The sequence below is a fragment of the Apus apus genome, chromosome Z (genome assembly GCF_020740795.1).
Source record: "Apus apus isolate bApuApu2 chromosome Z, bApuApu2.pri.cur, whole genome shotgun sequence".
Lineage (NCBI taxonomy): Eukaryota > Metazoa > Chordata > Aves > Apodiformes > Apodidae > Apus > Apus apus.
Genome location: NC_067312.1, coordinates 43,858,523 through 43,882,544, shown reverse-complemented (window position 1 = coordinate 43,882,544; position 24,022 = coordinate 43,858,523). Strand labels below are relative to the sequence as shown.

Genomic DNA, 24,022 nt, shown 5'->3' with positions numbered 1-24,022 from the left:
TTTAACTTTTCTAACTCTCAAAAATCCAGTCATTCCAATTTCTTGTGAAATTCAGTATGCCTTTCCAGGGTATAAGGTGGAGCATTTGGAGTTATCTGACGGAGGTACTTTTAAAAGAAAAAATTGTACTATTTTTTTTCTAACTGGGATATATTTTTCTGGATAGACTATGGGATTAAACAGCAATCTGTTGGCTCAGTTGTTCAACACGTACTCTGGAAAATAATGACAGGTATCGTTATTTCAGAATAACAAATCAGAAACAAAATTAAGAAGTAAAACAACTGATATCACACAGAAGCTGCAGACTCCAAATTCCACAAATTACTATGCATGTACTCACAAGACATAGCAGCCACATGCCTGACCAACCTGCCAGATCTCATGTAACTCATGTTGTTCAAAGGGAAATACAAGTGCTATTGAATCTAGTGGTCTACAAGCAGCTAGCCTCATTGTGAATTTTAACACAGATGGATGTCTGGAACAACAGAAAAAAGAGGGAAGAACTTACCTACACTCTACCTCTGAAGACATTTATTTGGGGAATGACATGTATGTACACCAACACAAATACTCAGAAGACACTAAAATACTTTCATGTGTAATCTGAATCCACAGAAGGGAACAGTGGAGCAATATATGAAGTCTCTCCTCAGTTCCTGTGCAGGAGCTGGTATCTGGAGGATCAAAATACGCTCTGGGAAAATACACCCCCTCTTCCTCCTTGCTTAACAGAGACTGGAAGTTAAAAAGAGACTACACACACGCAGTAACACTGCCCTTATTCTTACTAGTTCTACAAAAACAAGAGTAAGTCAAGTACTTGAGAGCTATGATGGAACTCCTCACCTCCTGAACATCAAAACCTCATAAATGAAGAAACTTACGTTCTGGTATGTCTCAAAGATTTCTCAAATAAGGTCTCCAAAGAACAACATCTTTTCAAATCTGTCAACTAAAAATTGCCCCCAAGCTCCCTTTCTGTGGGTGCACACATATACAAAGTAAATAACTAGTCAATCTCAAAACCCTTTTCTATAATGCAGTTCACTTTGGAGAAGCAATACTGTTCTTAACAATTATACTCTTAAACAGTAACCAAAAGATCTGAAGAAGTTAGAGGTTCTCGCCCCTGAAAGCTCTCCTCCTAACTCTCCCATGCAAAAGCAAATCCAGAAGTGCTCCATTCCTCTCAGGAATCACAGCATTTCATTCTCCTCCCATTTGAAATGGCAGAATTTTTCTCCCTATCAACAGTTGGTGGAAGAGAACTGATGACAATGCACCTGTGCACTTCTACGAAGGAAACTCTAACTAGACAAGGATAGTCAATTAAGCAACTATCCTGGTTGGTCAGGGATCCAGGACTAGTCATACATACTCACTCCAGAAAGGCCAATATTTTATTTTCATCAGTGCTAGAGCATTAATGAGGAAATTTCTGAACTCATGGATGTATAGAGCACAAGAAAGAAGACACAAAGAAACAGCAGTACAAGAATCAAAATGAATCTTTATGCAGAAATTAAAAGATATAATTGCTGGCACATCTCTATATTTTTTATACAATGCCTTTTTTCTTTTTTTTTTTCCATATCACCATGTGAAAATTCCACAATTTGGAATCATGCTCAAATTCACATCAGTCATCAACAGAGTTTAAACCTTTTAATCACTCACACTGTCATTTTATGAAAAACAGTTGGATGTCATATTTTGTGGACTAGTCCTTAGAAGGAAACAAAACACTTGGTTCGTGGCTTTTAAAGATTTTTGTTGATAGCTAAGAAATGGCAAGATTTAAGGATCTTGGATTTCATTCCACACATGAAAGAGAATTACATTCTAGGACAAAGCTTCTCAATCTGCGGTCTGTAAAACATGACAGTTCAAAAAATAATCATAAAAAACATAGTTTTAAAAACATATGCAAGCAAGAAAAAATAATTGAGGAAATACAAAAAATAAAACAAATATTCAAAGTTTAGTCTAATGGAATTATACTATAAAACCCAAGAAAATGTGACATTTTACAAGATGATCTTGAAACAACACATTGTCTTCTAACATATACATTTGAAAATACTTATTCTGTTCTACGGAATTTTCTGAGTAAGTCACCCCCAGAAAATACCTTGTAACATCCCTTATGCAATCATTATAGAACATTTTAAATTGGAAGAGACCTTCAAGATTATCTAGTTACAACCCACCCTGCCATGGGCAGGGACACCTTACACTAGATCAGGTCACTCAAGAGCCCCATCCAGCCTGGCCTTGAACACCTCCAGGGAAGGGGCTTCCACAACTTCTCAGGGCAACATACTTTGGTGTCTCACCACCCTCACACTACAGAATTTCTTCCCAATATCTAACCTAAGTCTACCCTCTTTCAGGTTGAAACCGTTCCCTCTCATCCTATCACCTGTAAAAAGTTCCTCCCCAACTGTAGCCCCTTCAAGCACTGGAAGGTATTCTAGGGTTTCCCCAAAGCCTTCTCTTCTCCAGGCTGAACAACCGCAACTCTCTCAGCCTGTCTTCACAGGAGAGGTGCTCTGCAAAGTTGGCCAACAAAGAATAATGGAGAGATACTTGGAGCTTATAAATACAATATTAATAGCATATCTGAGATCCTCTGGTTCAAAATCAGTATTGCTGCTGTGACATTTCCCATGTAACACTACCATAAAATTCCTGAATATTAAGTAAAAAATTTAGTTTAAAAAAAAAGGTTGATAAAAATCTCAACCTATGGCCATCTTTTTATATGAAGGACACAACATGTAACTTGAAACCCCATTTGCATGTGTCACTCTGATGCTGCATTCTTCATCAGCTGTGAAATGACAGTTTAAAAAAAAGATACAACCTTTAACTTAAATATGCTGATTAAAAAATGTGTGTTTAACCTATTTATATATATTATTAAATGCCGAATGAATTAGTTCTTTTTTCAATACAATTATTTTCATGATTCTCAGGAGTAACAAACTGCACCTGGATGAAAACAGATTTATTAAAAGCAAACAACAAAAAAAGACACTTTAGGCTCAACTAAAAGTACTTAGGTATGTTACAAATGTGAAAATTAGAAAAACTATTTTGCATTTAAAATTGAACTAATTATGTGTGCCTAGAAAACTTAATGACTGCATAAATTATCAGAAATTAAAGATTTTATAACTGATTTCCTCCTTTTTCCTGACAGTTCTATTCATGTATGAGAAAAAAGAAACTGACTTACTTCTGTTTTCAGTTTCAAACAAATTTAAATTAAATTTTATCAAAGGATTGAACTTGAAATCTGAAAATAAAAGAGTATTCACTTGATATTCATAAAAGACACAGTTGTTTCAACTGATTTTAACATGTTGACGATTTCTGTTTCCCAGTGGTTGGCAGCTGAAGGCTTTTCCTGAGCACTATGGCAGGTCACATGTACTGTTTGATGTGTGGGCTGGGGTGTGTGTTTTTTTGTTTTGGTTTGGCTTTTTTAGTATGAGAATACATTCAGCCCCCACTAACAGTCACATCCATAATGAATTTTAAGTATTAAAGTTCATTTTAACGTGTTTAAAATACGGTTTTGATACAGCTTTCCACACACCCTCTCCACATGGCCTCTAGTATTCAGTCCTCATTCTGAAGTACATGCAAGACATTCTAGGAGTTCAATGAAATAATTTGCCACCACCATGAACCTATAACATATTTTTAAATACTTTATGACACAGAAAAAATAAAATTGATATTCAGTCTTATTAGCAATTGAAGAAAATAATGCAAAAATGTTTTGTTTTCTACTGAGATTAATATATACAAAAAATACATTTCCTTGGAAACTAGGGGTTTTTTTGCAAAATATGACATACAGATTTCCAGCTTCTCATGAAAATTAAGTTTGCATACCAGCACAGAATATCCCTGGAACTTCACTCCGGATTATAACAGTTCGTACTTTCTTATCAGATTTCAAAGCATCCACAGCTTTTGACATCTACAGAGAAAAGGAGGAAGGGGAATAACTAAACACTTTTGAAGTGCTTAATTCCAAGATTTCACCATTATACTAAAAGCTATTCTTTCACTTACCATTTTTAAAAGATTTTTGCTAAGTGCGTTCTTGGCATGAGATCTGTTTAATCCAAGCACCACAATTCCTGGAGGGGAAGAAAAATTGTATCGTTACACTGCTGTAAATTATATATTAACTATGAGCATTATTAATGTATAGAAAAAGCATCAAGGACTGAAAAAGCTAGTGTAATCACTTAACTACTGAGTTTTTACAAGAAAATAAATGTACTTATATTTTTCAATGTTAATCATTTCAATGTTCAATAGAAATCACACTTAGTTTATGAAGAAAAACACAGCCCTAACACCTCCACATGGAAAAGTGCTTACCAAGGCTGAATGTCTAACTACCCAACTGCATGCACAAATCTCATGTTTGTGTGTGAAGCGCTGAATGCAATCACAAAGACATTTAATTGTAAAGCTTATGTATCCATATTTAGACAGTCTGCTTTTCAGAGACATCTAAAGCAAGAAGTGCTACCACAGCTAAGAATATAGCAATTCTAAGACATATTAAAGGGAGTCACAAACATAGAAAGAATGCTATCAACTTGAATAAAAATTCTCCCCCAGGACACAAAAACTCTGCACAGTGCTTGGTGCACAGCTCAAATCACACATTCTCAGTTCCCTTAGTCCAGTCAGAGACCTGCTGTCTCACTGGCATGTGCATTGGCTTGAATGTCGTAACAGAAACACCATTTGTTTGTCTTTATTTCACACCCACACCCTCCCCAGCTTAACAGGCATGACTATCAAACAGGAAAATTCTGAAAAGTTTATCTTGGCAATGTGTAAGTTTACCATCCCTACAGCAATCTTTTAGACAATTACTTCCTGAACTCACTACAATTCCCTGAATTCTAAACACCAGCACACAGTCGGATTAAACTGATCCAGCTCTAATATGGTTTTATCAATCAATATTTTTTATTTACTTGGAAAATGCAGGGGTAAGGGGAGAAAGACAAAGTTCTAGTACTGGGACTAGAAATTGAAGACAAAAAGGGAGCTCTTTTTGAATTGAAGACAAAAAGAAAGGCCCACAGTATTGCCATCAATCTACAAGATTTTGCCCACTTCACCACTCAGGTTTGCCTATATAGTCTATATGTAATCTGGCTTTTGTAGCCTCCACAGCATACCTGTCTTGTCATTTCAGCTTATACTGCTTTTTTATTTGGGGGATACCTTTCCTCCCAAAAGACTGACCTATCAGTGCTTCAGCCCACTCCCTCTGCTTTCTCCTGCATGTGTGTGCACATGCACGCACACAAACTGACATTAAAGAGAGTTCTTACTCATTCTGCAGCTACCAATTTGAAACCAAAGTTCTCCATTCATCACCTACCAAGATTCAAATAAAAATTATTAAACCCAAGTAATAGAGCATAGGTGTCTCTTGCTTGCTCCCAAGGGTACAATCAATTGTTATGTAAATATACCTCCTAAAAGGGTAGATGAGCTTGGTTAACCCAAATGACCTTCACTCTCTTGTTCTGCAAGTGCCTGAATACCCCACCTGGAGGTGGGGTATTCATCTAGGACCTTCTGCAAGGGTCCTTATGCAGCATTTAAACAGGAATCTGTTTACGTTTCACTAAGGGGACCATGTTCAAGTAGAGCTTCTGACTGTAGCACCTTTCTTCAAATGTCATAACTTATTCTTCAGAAGGATTAATCCAAATTCAAGTACTCCACATGTTCTACACATGTACATAAAGGCAAAAGCAGCACCACCCACACAGCTGTTCTATTTCTTCAATAGAAAAAAATAAAAAGATTAAGCAAGAACTACAACAGGAAAAGCATAAACAGTTTACAAGAGAAAACTATGTATTGCAGTGATGTATACAAAAAGATATTCTCTGAATTCCTGTTTTAGTCAGTTTTGTTCTGATATGCCAGTGATGGATATAAAAAGACATCCCTTGAATTCTCATTTCAGTCAGTTTTGTTCTAATATGTCATTGCTATAGTATCTGGGCATTCTTAAAACAAATTCTTAGGGTTTTTAATATTACAGTAAGATTTGGGAAGTCTTCCCAATGTATTAATCAGTAATAAAGCCCCTGCTCAAAGTCAAAAAACAGAAATTGAAAAACAGACATTCTGATTTCCAGCTGAGAATGTAATCCTTCCCTGGCCCACCCCATGAACCTCCTGGCAGAAAATCTGTTTAAGTCAAGTCTTCCCTGGTTTGCACATTCGACAAGATTTAAATCCCTGGTCACAAGTATATCAAATTTTGATTGGATAAATTTCCCTAACCAGGGCAAAAAGCAGTAATCAGGCTGCATATAACACCACAGAGACCCACCAACCCAATTATAAAGAAAATAAAATGTGTTCAGACAATACTGCCATACAGGTAACCATTCTTACAAACATTATTAGTCATACAGAAAACCTGATTATGTTTATGTATTTTAAAAGACCTGTTACATCATCATGTGACATATTTAATCATGCTTCATTCTTCCTAAAGCATCCATTTACAGGTGCACTTCACAAAATTGTTTTTAATTGTTTTAAAATTCTATTTGTAAGAGAAAAAAAAATGCAAAAGTCATCATCACATTAATCAATATCAGGAGAAACAATAATAATAATAATAAAATACCAGTATCTGTATGGTGTCAAAGAAGCAGTAGATACACTAAGAAGACATAAGCACTCACACAAAGCTAAATTCAGTATTAATGTAATAGTTTTTCCTGGTAGCCACCTCCAAATAATTTCAGAAAACTCAACAGCAAATAATCTATTAAAAAAATACATTAACATAATAAAAACTAACTTTCACCATATTAGCTCTGCTCTCCAAGGGACTAGGATGACTCCCAATGCTGCCTAATGTAAGCAGTCATCCTTGTGCACTACTTGCCCAGCTTTTTTAGAGGAAAAGTATATGCAAACATGCAGTACGTTCTCTGCTTATAAGTCACCTTTTTTAAAAGAGAAAGCTGCTTGTGATATTATCCTTAACGATTACAACAAAACTATGAAATTCATATTAAAATAAAAACAAAAAATGTCTTCTTATCACAGAAAGATACATACATGGTAAATTCCCAGAAGCATCTTCATTTCGTTGTGTACACTAAATATGGGATTTGCATATAAGCAGTTAATATTGAAAGGTTCTTGTATTTTAAGAGTGATGCCAAAAATATGTGATGCTATCACTATCTAAGCCTGCTAAGAAGATATTTCTTCCTATACTACACCAAACAGGGTGGACCAACTTAAGTGAAGTGATTATATCACAGTTAATGTACAGCTTATATCATGACACAGGAAATCTTACCTTAAATAATGATTTTTATCTTGTACTTTTTAGTTTTTAAAAAATATTCAGTGTTCGACCTAAACACATTTAACTGGTTACTTACAAATAAATCCTGTCTTTACAATCAGATTAGTAATTTTGTCTGACTTAGAAAGATTCCCAACACCTGTATAAAAAGTACTTAGGGAAATCAATTTATTTGTATTAGGTAGACACACTCACACTTCTTTGCAACTAAAAAAAAAATAAATTAAATTAAATAGAAGGAAGATCAAAGAGAGAAAAGTTATTTTTGTCTCACTTAACTAACTACTCAGATGAAACAAGGCAGACAAGTTGACTCTCAAGGACAACTGAACCCAAAACAACAGATGTGGCCCGGGACAGAAAGGATGGACAACAAGCCATCCTGTGCCCCTGGCAGTCACCACCCTAACCTGGGGCTCATGGATGCTCATTGGCTCTGGACAGTGACACTGACTGGACAGGTGGGTCAGGGGGTACAAAAGGTGGCGAGGGCAGCAGGTGGGCCTTCCCTCCTCCCTGAGGCCCGTTCGGACGCTTCCTGCGTGGGACACCCCCCTGCTGCGGACACTGGTGCTGGGACCCTGCCTGCCTGCCTGCCCCGGGTCCAGCCTGAGCCTCAGCGCCGAGCGTGCCGGGGTCCCGAGCCCTGGGGTCGGGGCCGGAGCCCCCTCCCCGCGTTGCTGCCGCTGGAGAGGAAACCAACGGGCGCTGCACCCGCTGCCGAGAGGCTGCCCCTCCGACACCACGGACCTGCCGTCCTGCCTTCCGGCCACCGACCGACGCTGGACAAGCCGTCGGAGGGTAACATCACCTCACACACACACACACACACATACCCACACACACATATTCCTTTCCTCATACTTGCACACACAGCGCGACCTCTTAAGGAGGACCGGCGTCGGGTTTCCTTCCCTCCTCCCTCCTCCCTTTGATCCTTAATCCTCTCCCTTAAAAGCACCTTTGCATTGCCTCCCTAAAGGACACTTGCTCATTACATACATATTGATATCCCTGGTAGCCATTCACACCTGTATTGTCCCCGAACATCATCCCTCGGTTTGTGTTAACCCTTAATAAACCTATTAGTTTGTGGAGTAAATCTTGGTTTTAGAGGCAATCTCTGAGCGTGGTGGGTTGGGGGGGGGCTTTCTAGCTACCACCCGGAAATACGGCCCCGCGGTGGCCGTTCCTCTGTGAGAGGCAGCGCCGCGTGTGACCCTCGGGCTCATTCACAAACCCCTCCACATTGAGAGGGGGAGTCGCAAAAGTATCCTGACAGCCGGTAGCCCCCCGGTACCGGCTTGCGACAGTTGACTTAGACTTTTATTATTTTTATTATTTTTTTAATAGTTCCTTAAGCAAAACAATAATCTATGGTGAGTGTATCATGCACAATTCTGGTGGTTTCCATTGATCACCCTATCAAGAAGTATGTAAGTGCAAAATCATACAGATATGTACTAGGTAGTATTTTTAAAAACACCAAAACACTTTTCAAAATCCCATATACACACCTTTTTTAATCTCTAAACACCACTTAAAAATCTTTCCTGTACTTCTTAAATCAGTAGACTGCATATACCCATCCCTGCTTTATTTAAAGAGTAAAAGAAAGGAAAGTTTTTCCAATTTATCAGTTAGCTACCAGTTTACAGCCTCTGAACAAACAACTTCAACTATAACCATATTTTTTTTGTCCATTCTATGTATGCTAAAATTCTAATTTATGAGGACAAAGAGCTGCCTTATGTATTCTAACTGAACTAAAACCAGCTGGAAAATATAAGCACAAAGAATAATTCTAGTGCAAAATCTAAATTTTGCAAATATTTACATCACATCCCAAGAAATTACACTGCAACACGTGAGTCAGGATTACAGAGATCTTACTCCTAATTCCATCTGTAACTTAAAGAGCAAAAGCCCTAAATTCATGAAAAATTGTAATAGGATCACTAAAGCAGCTTGGCTAAAAGGGTCTGTTCCTGTGTGTGGTCAAGAACCATGTAATGGAAGAATATGATGAGGCAACAGCACCAGGGTCTCACTTGGAAAGGTCTAGAACATGAACTGGTGGAAAAAGGAATGACGTGTTAGAGAAGAGCAAGAAAGACCACAAGGGGCTTATATAGAGTTAATGTCCTAATGTAACAGGGGTATTAAGTGCTATAAAAGCAGATAAAGATAGATTAACTGGATGCACAAAGGCAAGGAGGGTGTGCAGTAGAGGCATGGGAGGAAGCAGAGACATGTTTCTTTTGCAGAAACATGGTCTCTTTGGGCTGCTGAAAGAGGCATATGAAGATCATGTCTCCTACTGCCTTACTTCTAGACCATTTTTCTTACCACAGAATCACAGACTCACAGAATTTTAGGGGCTGGAAGAGACCTCTAGAGACCACGTAGTTCAACCCCCTGCCAGAGCAGATTCACATAGAGCAGGATGCACAGGATGGCAACCATGTGGGTTTGGAATGCCTCCAGTGATTCCACAACTGTTCTGGGCAGCCTATGCCAGTGCTTTGCCATCCTCAAACTAAAGAAACTCTTCTTCATGTGCAGATGGAACTTCCTATATTCAAGTTTGTGCCTGTTACCTCTTCTCCTGTCACTAGGCACCACTGAAAAAGACTGGCCCTGTACTCCAAACAACCACCCTTTAAGTATTGATAAGCACTGATAAGACCTTCCATCAGTCTTCTTTTCTCCAGACTAAAAAGACCCCAAGTCGCCCAGCCTTACCTCGAAAGAAAGATGTTTGAGTCCCCTAATCACCTTCATAGCCCTTTGCAGTACCCTCTCTAGCAGTTCCCACTCCTTCTTGAACTGGGGAGCCCAGAACTGGACACAGTACTGCTAATGTGATCTCACCAGTGCAGAATAGAGGGGCAGGATAAACTCCCTCAATCTGCTTCCCACACCTCTCTTTATGCAGCCCAGGATGCCATTGCCCCTTTTTGCCTCAAGGGCACAGTGCTGGCTCATGGTCATCCTGTTGTCCACCAAGACTCCAAGGTCTTTTTTCCACAGAGCTGCTTTCCAGCAGGTGAGCCCCTAACCTGTACTAATACATAGGGTTATTCCTGTCGAGGTGCAAGACCCAACACTCACCCTTGCTGAATTTCATAAGGTTTCTCTCTGTCCAACCCTCCAGGTCACGCTGGATGGTAGCACTGCCTTCTGGTCTGTCAGACACCCCTCCCCGTTTTGTCTCATCAGCAAACTTCCTGACAGTGCACTCTATCCCTTCATCCAGGTCATTGATGAATATATTGAACACGACCAGATCCTACTGACCCCTGGGAAACATCACTTTTTATGAACCTCCAACTGGACTTTGTGCCATTAATCACAACCATCTCAGCTCCATCTTTCAGTCAGTTTTCAATCCAACCCACTGTCCATTCATCTAGCCCACACTTCCGAAGCTTGCCTATGAGGATGCTGTGGGAGACAGTGTTGAAAGCCTTGCTGAAGTCAAGGTAGACAAGATCCACTGCTCTCCATCCAGTCATGGCACTGTAGAAGGCTATCAGGTGAGTCATACATGACTTCCCCCTTGTGAATCCATGGTGCCTACTTCTATATTCCTCCACATGCTTTGAGATGATACCAAGAAACTCTGAAAGGCAAAGCAAAAGAAAGTATCTTCTCCTGAAGAGACTTCATGAATTAAAAATACATTGATTGAATTACTGTGCTAGCCACAGTCGATTTAACACTCCAAATGGTATCTCCATGTTTTGTGGCATTTTAATGCCACTTTTAACAAAGACATATATTGTGAGAAGAAAAAAACAAACCACAAAACATTTTTTCAACAGAAATAATAAAAACAGGTGGACAAAACTTTAGCTATCTCTGCATCTTCTCTTCAAAAACCTCCTTCAATTCTCTGCATAATCAAACTTCAGTATCTGCATCAAAAACACTCAGCAATAAACTTAGGATAGATACACAGTACAAAACACCTTCATAACATTACAAAAGCAACAATTCTTAGCTGATTCAACAGCTAGAACACAGCTATTCTACTGCTTGTTGTAGCAGCTATAACAGCAAAAACAAAATTCATGATCCTAAATAGTACTCAAGTATTTCCTACAACTTGTTGGAAAAGTACAAAGAAAGCAAAACCAATCCTCCAAATTTTACAAACTCTTATTTGCACCTGCTTTGCCTCTTAATTTAAAATAACCTGAAAAAATTACAACAGATGTTTAGAAGTAATTTTGAGTTCCACAGTTGGTTTAGAAAATGAGACTAAAGTACTACATTTAACAGGAATTGGAAAGAGTTTGGAACAATCACTGAGACAGAAGTGGATTTCAGGATCAGTTTTCATCGTCAACTTTACTGACTCTTTAAGAGTGTCAGAAAAATCTGCCCTGAAATGAAAGCAGAATCCATCTTCCTTTACGAAGAATCATCTGCTAAGTCTTATGCTAAAATTAAGTTTTAAAGTTACATATCTGTATATGTATACAAATCTGTATGTATGTATATCCAATTCACAGGTGTTTGTGTGAATTTGCAGCAAGTCTGAAATAACTGCCTTAGCATGCCGAAAGCTGTCAAATGAATTGTGCATCTCAACACATGGTTACTCCAAGACATACTACCTACATACAGAGACTCATGCGCTGCAGAGGAATAGCGCTCTACACTATGGCCCTTTTCATTAAGAGTAGACATAACATCATAGCTTTAAAAATAAATTCTCAGGAAAAGAACTTGCACTGTTTCTCCACCGTTGCTAGCCCTGCTGCTCCCAAACAGGAAGGAAGTGACAAACACCAAAGGAGGTGAAACACTTCCAAAGGAAGAACACATCCAAACTCTGGTGAGCAACAAACCAGAAGAGGAAGTATAAAATGTCCGTGTTGTGATGCACACTGGCTCCAAATCACTCTGCAGCATGATTTTGTTTAACCCGGTGGGTTAAAATATGACTCTTGGTATAGTCAGAAAAAGGTTAGCAACACCGTACAGCACTAAACACCAACGAGGAGGGTGAGATAGTTACTAGGAAAGCATAAGATGAGCAAAAGTGCTTCCTGAAGCCATACTTTCCAGAAAATAAAATGTTGATAAAACTTCTGTGTCCTCTGCCCCTGCACACAAACACATGACAGAGCAGGAAGCAGGACGATTGTTGCTGAACTTCATTTTCTCCCATTACAGGGGCCAACAGATGCTAACTCCGAGAGGAGTACCTCGCATACACAGTACACACAGCGCAGCACTCCGAGGAAGATAAGCCAAGAGAGGACCACGCTGACCCAGCGGTTCCCAGCACTCCGCGACGAAGACAACGGCTCAGGTGCCGAGGAGGAGGTGCCGCCGCCCTCTTCCAGCCCCTCGCTGCCGGGTACCTCCCTCTTCGGGACCTCCCCCTCCCCGGCCCGCAGTGGCGGCCTCCACGGTGCCGCTGCGGCCCGCCGGGGTCAGGCGGGCGCGGTGGCGGGCGCGGTGGCGGAGTGGGGGCCGCGGTGGCTGGCCGCCCCTCCGCTGCCGCCAGCGCCTCGCCCGCCTTACCTTTGTGCTCGTCATCCAGGTACTGGACCCGCAGCTCCTCCTCTTCTTTCGCATGGGAACCGTATGTCCTCCCAGCCAAGGGGAGAGCGGCGGCGGCAGCGCCTCCTCCTCCTCTCCGCAACGGCGCCCGGCGGCCGGAATGGCCGAGGGAGGAGGCCGCAGCGGCTGCAGCTGCCAGCCTGACTCGGCCTTGCAGCAGGCCCAGGCCGCCCAGCGCCGCCGCCATGCTGCCACTGCTGCTGCCGCCGCTGCTGCTGCCGCCGCTGCCGCCGCTCGCCACCGCCGCCCACGTGACCGGCCGCGGCACGCACGGGCCGCCGCCGCCCCCCTCCCCCGCCGCTGCCCGTGGCGCGCGGGCCCGGCGAGCGGCCTGCGTTCTCGAGAGCCTGCCGGGAGCCGGCGGGTCGGGGCGGCGGGCGGGGCTGGGCCGGGCCGGACTGGGCTGAGCTGGGCCGGGCTGGGCTGGGCTGAGCCGGGCCGGGCCGGGCCGGGCTGTCAGCGCTGAGCAGCAGTGTCCAGCGGGCCGGCTCCAGCACTGGCTGGTGCCGATGGTGAGAAAAGACTTGTTACACAGCTTGAGATTCACCTGTGGATGGAAAAGGTTCTGATCGGTAAAAGTTGCTGGTTTGTTTTATTGAGAGTTCTTGAAAGCAGTGGAACTTAGGTGGGACATTTATTTGTGGTGAACTCCTCTAGATCCCGCTTAGGCTTTGTTTTGCTGTGTGAGGTGGTACGAGAAGGAGTGCAAGTGAGCTGTGCTTTTGCTTCAAGTATCACGGCTGCGCCCAGCCCTGGTAGTGGCGTCAGTACTGACCAAAGCCACTACAGTCAACAGCATAAACAAGGTAGCAGCTGGTTCTGTGTCCTGAGATGCAAGGCATTGGGTTATCAACTCACTTCACACCCACCAGCATCTTTCTGGGTGCTCAGAATTACCGCTGCTTTTAAAAGAAAGGATCAAATTAAAAGTCCTTGGTATTCCGAGCTGGGTTTACTGGCTGTGATCAACACTGCCATGGCATCTGATTTGACCTCCATGCACACTGACAGGCCCACTGGCATGAAGAAAATTGAGGGTATAAGTGCTAGGGGTGGAGGTAAGAGGTGGTCACCATCTTTAGTTGAAAATTCACGTATTTGAAGACCCCTGTGAGCTGTTCCAAAAGTAAAGTAGAATTTCACTGAATCCTGTATTTCCATGTATCAATACCATAACATTTAGTTGGTCCAGGGTATATGTTTATATGAGATGTAAATAAGTTCACCTGATGCCTTTTGCAGGACTTGGCTAAGTTTGCTGTAGCTGCAGTTAATCCAGAGCAATAATGAAGCTTGTAAAGCTGTGAAGTTTGGCTTCTTCAGGTTTATTTACTTAAAAGAATTAGGCCTTGAGAATTGAAAATAGGCCTTAGAGCCACCCCTTTTCGTTTTCAAAATTCAGTGTTACTTAAATCAGAGGGATAAACCTGTACTGCTTCCAAGGAGAGGCTCAGAAGGAGCCATTTTGTTGTCTTTGGGGAAAGCTAGCTACTGCAGTCTTCTCAGTCGTGGTTGCTCAGCAGCTTGTCCACTGCCTTCCTCCTGGAGAAATTAAAGTCTAAAAATAACATCCTGTTTGTTCTTGTAGAGCACCATGAGCATCAAATGTGGGGGAGGAAGGGGCAGAATATCACCTTGCATTTATTTTGTTTTACTATTTAAACAGGAGTCTAGCTTGTGATTCACAGCCTGTTCCAGTAGTGCCCACAGTATGCTAAAGCCTTTTCCAGCAGAAAGGAATAAAGCATACCATCCCTAGACATTCTATTCAGAGCTGAAGAACATTTTGTTTTATGAGAACAAATTTTGACAGGTCATAACCAATTATATCAATAGAAACAGACGGCATTATTGTAAAGGCATAGAATAAGGTAAAAATACATTAAAAGCAGAACTAGATTCACTTCAGTACCCTAATGTGGCCATGAAGCTGTAGGCAGACATGCTGTCCCTATGTAGCTGTCATTTGCAGTGGTTCCCAGACTCAAGCACTGGTGACCACTTCCCTGATGTCCCAAGATAAGTAGCTTCGTAACTGTTGTACAAACACCCACAATCATGGTTAAAGCTGAAGAAATACCAGAAGTGCAATTTAGTTTTACACCATCACTGTTTGATTTTACTTCCTTTGTATAAGAAGTGAAAACAAAATTTTCCTGCTATTCACTTTTTCTGCAGTTTCCCACATGTATGTTGCTAAGGCATGTTTACAACTAGATAAAAAGTTTTATTTTAAATTACCTCTTAAGTGTTTTTTGAAAACAGAATGTTTGTGCATAGTGGTAGTGTAGCTATTGTAACATTCCAAAGCTAAAGTTCTCTGGGAGACGTCCCCACATAAAACTAAATATCAAAGATTTGTTGAAGTCTGCACAGTAAATGTTTTTTCAAAAATAAAATTTTAAAATTTTGGCAAGAGGCATGAAGTGGATCATTCTGTTCTCTCTGTATTAATGCTTAAAATTGCATGATACTCAAATACATTTGTTTTGTTTTGTAATAAAACACAGCTGTATGTTTTGCAATACTGTATGTTCAGTTACTTCCATTATATTTACATTCACGCACAAATCAGACTCTCAGATGAAAGCAAAGTGTTCCATATTCTCTTGTTCCCTATTATATTCACTGTAGTTTAGTTCTAAAAACACAGCTGTGAAGTCAAAGTAGTACATGGAAAGCACATTTAGTCACAGAGGGAAAGTATATTGACAAGTAGGTTATTATTTAAACATACCGCCTAATAAATAAAAAAAAAAAAAAGAGGAACAAGTGGAACAAAACTGTTAAGTAACTACCTAAATAACATACACCATTCCTTGGTAACCTGATTGCTGCTGCACACAGAAATCCAAATATTGATACTTCGTGATGGGTAAAATAAATTGATTTAGCACAACTGTATAAATCTTGACTCAGCTTCCCTTATGCCAGAGAAGTAGTCTTAGTGTGACTGGAAATAAAACCAGTGTAAATAGAGAATAGCTCAGAAATTCTCTACACTCAGCTGTTACTTATACTATGGTCACTCAATCATAATCTAATCCAACAGAAAAAACTTGAAGGTCCTTCACCCTAATTAATTTTACATTTGCGATTATGCTGGAAAGGCCATTCACATCACATTGCAGGTTCACACAGTGTGCAGGGCTGAGACTGAAAAGGGAAAGGCACAGCCCCTTTTTTAGCTTTGCTCATGGCCTTTGTTTGAATATATAGTCAGAAGAGAGAAAGATTTGGGGCTTGGGACAGGCAGGTCTTTTTTCTTTTGTGTTGTTGATGCAGTACTGTTTAAAACTTAGCACCATTCTGTAGATACAGAAACTGGGAGACTGCCTACACAGTTAGTAGAGAGAAGCTCAGAACATTATTCAACATGCTTCAGTGCAGGGCACCTGCCATTCACTTTTTAGAGGAACTACCTCACTCTTAAGTATAATGGAGGAGTGTGTCCTCTTAAGATTTAAAATAGATGCCTAAATCAAAGAGTGTCAAAGTCCTTGTGGATGTTCAGTTAGACATCTAGTATTATTGAAAATACTAATTAAATCTTTGAAATGAGACAAAAATAATAAAATCTGTATTTACACTGATACACAACTTTACAGGTAATAATGAAGAGGTGGAAACAGTGCAATGAAGCAGGAGTAAGGACAAGAAGGAATCTCACCTAGTTCTGAGTTACTTTGATTTTCTTAGATTGGGCATGTAGGTGAGATGCAATGAATTGTTCATTTTCTCTGGATGGGCACATCAGTGTCAGTGTATAACTAAAATTAAAAGGAAACACATTTTAGGGGGGAAATGGAGCACCTAGTTTTAGTTTTTCTAGCTAAATCGTCTTTCTTGTAAGTTGGAAAGTAATTGTCTGTAAAGTGACTTGTTCTTTGAGAGGGAGATCCATTAGCTACCTGTTCTGTAGGTTGGTTTATAATGGTTGTTTCAATTTCACACCACCCACCATGAGCTCATGTCTCTTCTAATTTTTACGTTTTCTGCCATTTTTCTTGCTGGCAAAATGTTTTGGATGATTACGTTATCCAGTTAACACTCTTGCATTCCAATTTTGTTTTTTAACTTTTTTAAAGTTTTTTTAATCTTCTTTTAACAGATAGTGCTGAAGTAAGTCCCTCATTATTATCTATTATTAATAAGCATGTAGCACGCACAACATGTTCCATTTCTGGCACCATGCCTATTCAACATGTTTTGCATACAGCTCTTTGCTTAGATTGTCTATTTGCTTTCCACTCAGTGCAGCTCTGAGATTATAAAGCTAAGATATATGATGTTTTTACAGCTTATTTTTATCTTCAGAAATTATTCTTATTAAACTCAGTCTACTTGGGTATGCTTACAAGTTTGCTTATGTGAGTGGCACTTGTTATCTGGTTCCAACAAGTATTGTTGAAAAATGTGTCGATTGTGCCTCAGAGCTCAGGACAGAATTTGTCTTTGCATTTTTGTCAACCCCGTTTGTTCATGCTTATACTCTTGCATCTTGAAAATGGAGGCAACTGCATTGGATTGAGTTAGTGGACAAGTGCCTGGCAAATGTGAGGTAATTACATAAGGGACTTCGTAAAATCCTACTTCCCAAACATGGAAGGTAGAACCAACCCAGTTGTCTGCCCATTCTCTGCAGATCACAAACAAGGCAGAGTGCTAGAACAACTACGGGAATATAAATGCACTAAGCAAGGCCTCTTGCATGGGTAAATGGGCAGTAGTTGCCACAGATTGGCAACCATGTAATACTGGAAGATCAGAGCTTAAGGAGGGCCTTAGGTACTTAGAACAGGAATTGGGTGGATATGTAGTAAAGAAAATATACAGAATGTTTTACTGTGGAGCAGGGTGGACAATTTATTCCAAAGGGCATGAATTAAAGATTTCTTTCTATGTGGCTAGATGTAAGCAAAAATAGTGCAATCAGAGAATTGACCAACAGTGGAGATTCCTAAAAATTAGGATAATTGTATCTAATCACAACTCCAAGTCTAAAAGCTGATGTCTCCTTTTGCCAAAGCTTTCAAAAAGCTTTCTTATGTTTTTAAAGTAGCTCAGCAGAACCAAGGTTCACTGACAGTTAAATAACTACACATTCAGGCACATGGCAACTGAACTGCAACATCATTGAATACTCTACTTCAACAGAATGCACCCCATTGAGCTATTTATAAATATTGTTAAAACAATTTATTTTCTTCATTATCAGGCTTCTATACAAGCTTTGTGTGAAGCAGTATTCCCTTCTGTCTTTGTCTGCTTTTGAAGAATTCCAGATGCAGGGTTATTGTTAACTGTATCTTAGAGGATCTTTGCTCTGGCAACTAAGAAGGCAAGCTGTCATATAGTATGTGCAGGTGCCAGTGAAAGCTGCACAAGCAGCACAGAAACCAGGTAGAACACTACTGGTGTAACTGGCATTTGATTTAAGATATTTTGTATGAAATTATAGTAGAAAATGGATTTTCCAGTTTTATCAAGGTGCCTTTATGTGTGGGAAAAGGTATGTGTCTTCCTGCTAAAGGGGCAGTAAAACAGTCTTATAAAATCTATGTCATCTAGAAGAATGAAATAGAAGTAGGTATTAGCCCAGAAAAACATTTTGGAACAAAGAATAACTAATTTAATAAAAACTATGTCCAAATGCAGATTGTGGGGTTTCTGTCCAAACAAGCATCTGGTGAATAATGTTTAAGTTTTTTACTTAAAGTAATAAAGGACATTTCAGTAGAAATAGACTGTTTTTGTCAGATGTAATTCTTCACTGCTCTTCATGAGAAAGACAGGAGTTAAGATGTGTATTACATTTCTGAATTGCAAACTTACATTTCCCTTCTGTTCAGCTGATTTCTATTTTTAAGTGGTTTATGTCTAAACAAAATAACAGAGCTTACAGTGCATGTACTGTAGATAACAGTTTAAGATAATTGTTTAGCTTTTTTGCTAAAAGCTGCAGCATTTTTGAAGAAAATCAATTGCATGGTTACAGCTTGAAAAATACAATGCATATATACAAATCACTCTGAAGAAAAAAATGTAACTGTTGTGATGTGTAACTTTCATGTTCTTTGTTGTTACTTTCTAGTCTTCTGTGATTAACAGTATGTTGTGCAAAGATCTACTGAATCTCTTCCTTTACTCTCTAAGAAAGGTCTCACATTCATTTTCATGCCATATTGGGAAAATATGGGGGACTTTTTTTACCTTCTGTTCAGATTCATTACACTAGGTTATCTTTTACATTCTAACCTTAACCATATTTTCCTACATTCTTTAATTTCTGTGTATGATGCAATTAAGATGATCTGATAAGCGGAACGAGCATTTTCAGTGAAAGTTTATTCTGTCATATGTAAGAACTCTTGTAATGTCCAAGAATCTAAATGACATTATGACCTGAATTTCCAGGACTGAGCAAAGACTAAATAATCACTGCCTTTGTACCTCAAGTGCATACAAGACAAAATTAATGGAGATACACATAAGCCAAGAACTGTATATTTTATCAAAATCATTTCATCATAAACTTTGTTCTACTTAAATGCCCCAGTGTAAGTAATTTGTATATGTGAGAAATCAAGATCTTTGAGATGAAGAGCAATGAACCTAGCAACTGGTATGCGAAAATAAAAGGAAAATACTTGCTTAGTGGATGGTATTTTAGGTGCCTAGACACAGACTGAATACAGTTGTTCACCAATACCAGTGAACAGCTGTTTCCAACACTGCAATTTTTACACTTCTGATTTCTTAACATTCTTTAAAGACATGTTTGCATAGATTCTCAAAATTAGAATCTCATTTAGGAATCAGTTTTTGCAATTTATGAAAATTAAGTATCAATTAAAGAAAAATCTACAAAAAAAATAATCCATCTTCAGAGTCATAGTTAAAATTTTCTTTCTAGATAGCATCTTTTTGTGTATGACACTTTATGTCTGGAAAGTGATACTCTATTCCAGTTTCCTTATGCCCTGTGAATTATGCTTTATCTGCTAAGAAGAACACAATATACTGTGTCTTCTCAGCCCTGGCAGCAACTGGAAAAAAAAATGTTTGTGTATCTAAACACCACAGTAAAGAGGAAGACTTTAAAAAAACCTAAACCAGATTTCTAAGACTAAGCCAGAATGTTGGGGTAATATTGCCCACAGTCATCTACTTCAGAAATAGCCCATAACTTTGAGAAATTTTTTAATATTTGTACTGTCTTAACAGTACACCTGAAAAAAAGTTAGGAGTATCCTCCTTTTTTATTGAAGGCTTTCAAACATGCCAGTTCCCAGTGTTATATGCCTTTTAGCAGTAGGTGGAAGAAGTAAAAATATGAAAAAGAATGGGATGTTTCCCAGTTCTGATATACTATTTTAAAACTCCTTATCATGGAATCATAGAATCATAGAATCTTAGAATCACAGAACCATAGAATGGTTTGGGTTGTAAGGGACCTTAAAGGTCATCTAGATCCAGCCACTCTGCATGGGCAGGAACAGCTCCCTCTACATCAGGTTGTTCAAAGCCTCACTACTGGAAGGCCACTATAAAGTATCCCTGGAGCCTTCTGTTCTCCCAGCTGAACAACCCCAACTATCTCAACGTGTCTTTAAAGGAGAGGTGCTCCCGACCTTTGATGTTCCGGGCTGTTGCATGACGCACAGGATATCCAGCCCCACAGTCATCTTCATGGCCCTCCACTGGACTCACTCCAACAACTGAACATCCTTCTTACGCTGGGGCTCCAGAACTGTACACAGTACTGCAGACGAGGTCTCATGAGAGCTGAGTAAATGGAGAGAATCACCTCCCTTGACCTGCTGGCCACACTTCTTTTGATGCAGTCCGGGATAGGGTTGGCTTTCTGGGCTGCAAGCACACATTGCTGGCTTATGTTGAGCTTCTTGTCCACCATCATCCCCAAGTTCTCCTCCAGGCTGTTTTCAATCCAATTTCCACTCATCCTGTAATTTTGCTTGGGATTGCCCCAGGTCTAGAATCTTGCACTTTGCCTTGTTGAACTTCATGAGATTGGCATGGGTCCTTCTCTGTCCTGGTTTCAGCCTGAATTAAGCCAATTTTCTGTTCACTGATTTTTTTTATTTTTTTTTTTTTCTTCAGTGAACTCTCTTTTAAGCAGCACGCTTGCTGAAATTAACAAAAAAATTTCCAGCCAGTGAACTGGTAACTCTCAAATGTTTATAGTTACTGCTAAGAAACCAAGGACACTTTGTTCTGCTTGTTGAATCTGCTGCTTTTGACACTAAAGGAGCAGAAGAGTCGTATCTGCAACCGTCCTGTAGGGAGGAGTGGACTAAACAGATGGACAGATGGACACCGCCAGATCCCAATGGACGTGATTAACAAAATAACAGCTATGGCCCCACCAACTAAGAAAAAGGACACTCAAACCTCTTTAGAAACTGTTGGTTTCTGGAGAATGCACATTCTTGATTACAATGAAATTGTGAAACCTCTCTATGAGGTGACCTGAAAGAAGAATGACTTTAAATGGGGTCCTGACCAACAGAAATCTTTTGAGCAGACTAAAAAGGAGATTGTGCCAGCAATGGCCCTTGGACCAGTTTGGACAGCGCCAGACATAAAAAATGTGCTCTACACCACAGCCGGGCACAACTGTCCTACCTGGAGCTTCTGGCGCCAGGTCTCCAGGGATTCTGGAGCTACAGAGGTTCCGAGGCCAACTACACAACAACTGAGAAGAAGATACTTGCAGTGTATGAAAGAGTTAGAGCTGCTTCAGAAGTGATCGGCACTGAAGCGCAGCTCCTCCTGGTGCCCAGATTACCAGTGCTGAGATTCATGTTCCAGAGTAACCTTTCCCCTACCCATCATGCCACCGATGTGACTTGGGGTAAATGGACTGCTTTAATCACCCAGTGAGCTCAAATAGGAAGGCCTAATCATCCAGGTATCGTAGAAGCAATTACAAACTGGCCAGAAGGCACACACTTTGAAATGCCACCACAAGAAGTGGTGAGATGGACTCAAGAAGCTCCACCACATGATCATCTACCAGAGACTGAGAAACAATTTTCCCTTTTCACCGATGGCTCCTGTCATCTTGTAGGGAACCGTCGGAAGGGGAAAGCTGCCGTGTGGAGTCCTACATGACTAGTTGCACAAGTAGCTGAAGGAGAAGGTGAATCAAGTCAGTTTGCAGAGGTAAAGGCCATCCAGCTGGCTTTGGGCATTGCTGAGTGAGAGGGGTGGCTGAGACTCTATCTCTACACTGACTCTTGGATGGCAGCAAATGCCTTGTGGGGTTGGCTAAAGCAGTGGTAGCAGACCAACTGGCAGCAAAAAGGTAAACCTGTCTGGGTGGCTGAGCTGTGGAAAGGCATTGCAGCTCGAGTAGAGAAACTGGTGGTAGAAGTGTGTCATGTAGATGCACACGTGCCTCTGAGTCGAACCACTGAGGAACATCGACACAACCAACGAGCAGATGAGGCTGCTCAAGTGTTCCAAATAGACTTAGACTGGGCACATAAGGGTGAGCTCTTTCTGGCTTTATGGGCCCATAACACTTCAGGTCACCAGGGCAGAGATGCAACATACAAATGGGCTCGTGACCGAGGGGTGGACTTAACCATGGACACTATTGCGCAAGTGATCCACGACTGTGAGACGTGCGCTGCAGTTAAGCAGGCTAAATGGTTGAAACCTTTGTGGCATGAGGGGCGGTGGTCAAAGTACAGGTTTGGGGAGGCCTGGCAAATTGACTACATCACACTGCCTCAGAGCAGCCAGGGTAAGCGCTATGTGCTTACAATGGTGGAAACAAGTACAGGATGGTTGGAAACATATCCTGTGCCTCATGCCACAGCCCGGAATACTATCCTAGGCCTTGAGAAGCAAATCTTGAGGAGACATGGTACTCCAGAAAGAATTGAGTCAGACAATGGAACTCATTTCAAAAACAGTCTTGTGACTGACTGGGCTAAAGAGCATGGTATTGAGTGGATATAGCATATCATATACTATGCACAAGCCTCAGGGAAAGTTGAAGTGTACAATGGTCTGTTAAAAGCTACCCTGAAGGCCGTGGGTGGTGGAACTTTCAAAAACTGGGACAAACATTTAGCTCAGGCCACCAGGTTAGTTAACACCGGGGGACCCATCAGTCAGGCCAGTCCTGCTCAGTCAGACCTTCTACATAGAATAGGTGGGGATAAAGTCCCTGTGGTGTGTGAAAGGAATCAGTTGGGAAGAGTATTTGGGTTTTTCCTGTTTCAGGTAAAGGCAAACCTGTCCAGGGGGTTGTTTTTGCTCAAGGACCTGGACATATTTGGTGTGTGATGATGGAGGATAGTAAAGTACAGTATGTACCTCAAGTAAATCTAGTTCTGGGGTAAAACCCCTCATTTGGCAATCAATAGAACATAAAACCTATGTGTAATATATATAGTCTGGAATAAGGGGTGGAGTGTCCTGGTTTGAGCCAGGATGAAGCAAATTTTCTTTTTACTGATTTTTTTAATTCAGTGAACTCTCTTTTAAGCAGCACACTGCTGAAAGTTTTCCAGCTGGTGGGCTGATAACACTCAAATGTTTATAGTTACTGCTGAGAGTCCAAGGGTACCTTGGTGTGCTCATTGAATCTGCTGCTTCAGACACTGAAGGAGTAGATAAGTTGTATCTACAGCCCTCCTGTAGGGAGGAGGGAACTAGGCAGATGGCAAAATTGGCCTAGCAGATCATTCAATTCCATATATATCCCTCTCAGTATAAATTTAGAGATGACAGAAGTGAAGCTCTGTTTTTCCTTCTCTTCTATCCATGGCCAGCATGGAGGAGGACTCCATCTATCCATCTCCTTTGATTCCTAGGCCCGTGCATTCCTGACCCTCATATCTCCTCTCTCAGCTTCTGCTTGCACTGCCATTATATCTAGGAGTAACCCAGGACCCTCTCAGGCCTTGTCTGGATCTCAGGCAAAGTGCCATGGCAGTTGCTGGGAGTGGGGGGAGGCAATAGGGTTTCTGCACATTCCTTCACATATTTTTATCTATTTTC

General features: G+C 40.7%; 1 protein-coding gene across 2 annotated transcripts in view; it reads right to left on the bottom strand.

Moving 5' to 3' along the window:
- The window catches only part of AUH (AU RNA binding methylglutaconyl-CoA hydratase), a 139,614-nt gene extending 126,260 nt beyond the window's left edge, over nucleotides 1-13,354 (bottom strand). For both annotated transcript variants that reach the window (XM_051642164.1, XM_051642165.1), the window contains exons 1-3: nucleotides 12,944-13,354; nucleotides 4,096-4,163; nucleotides 3,913-4,000 (exon numbers count right to left, since the gene is read on the bottom strand). In XM_051642164.1, coding sequence (XP_051498124.1) covers nucleotides 3,913-4,000; nucleotides 4,096-4,163; nucleotides 12,944-13,169 — 382 coding nt within the window. In that variant the 5' untranslated portion in view covers nucleotides 13,170-13,354. The remainder of the gene's footprint in view (nucleotides 1-3,912; nucleotides 4,001-4,095; nucleotides 4,164-12,943) is intronic.
- Between the last annotated feature and the right edge of the window lie 10,668 nt (nucleotides 13,355-24,022).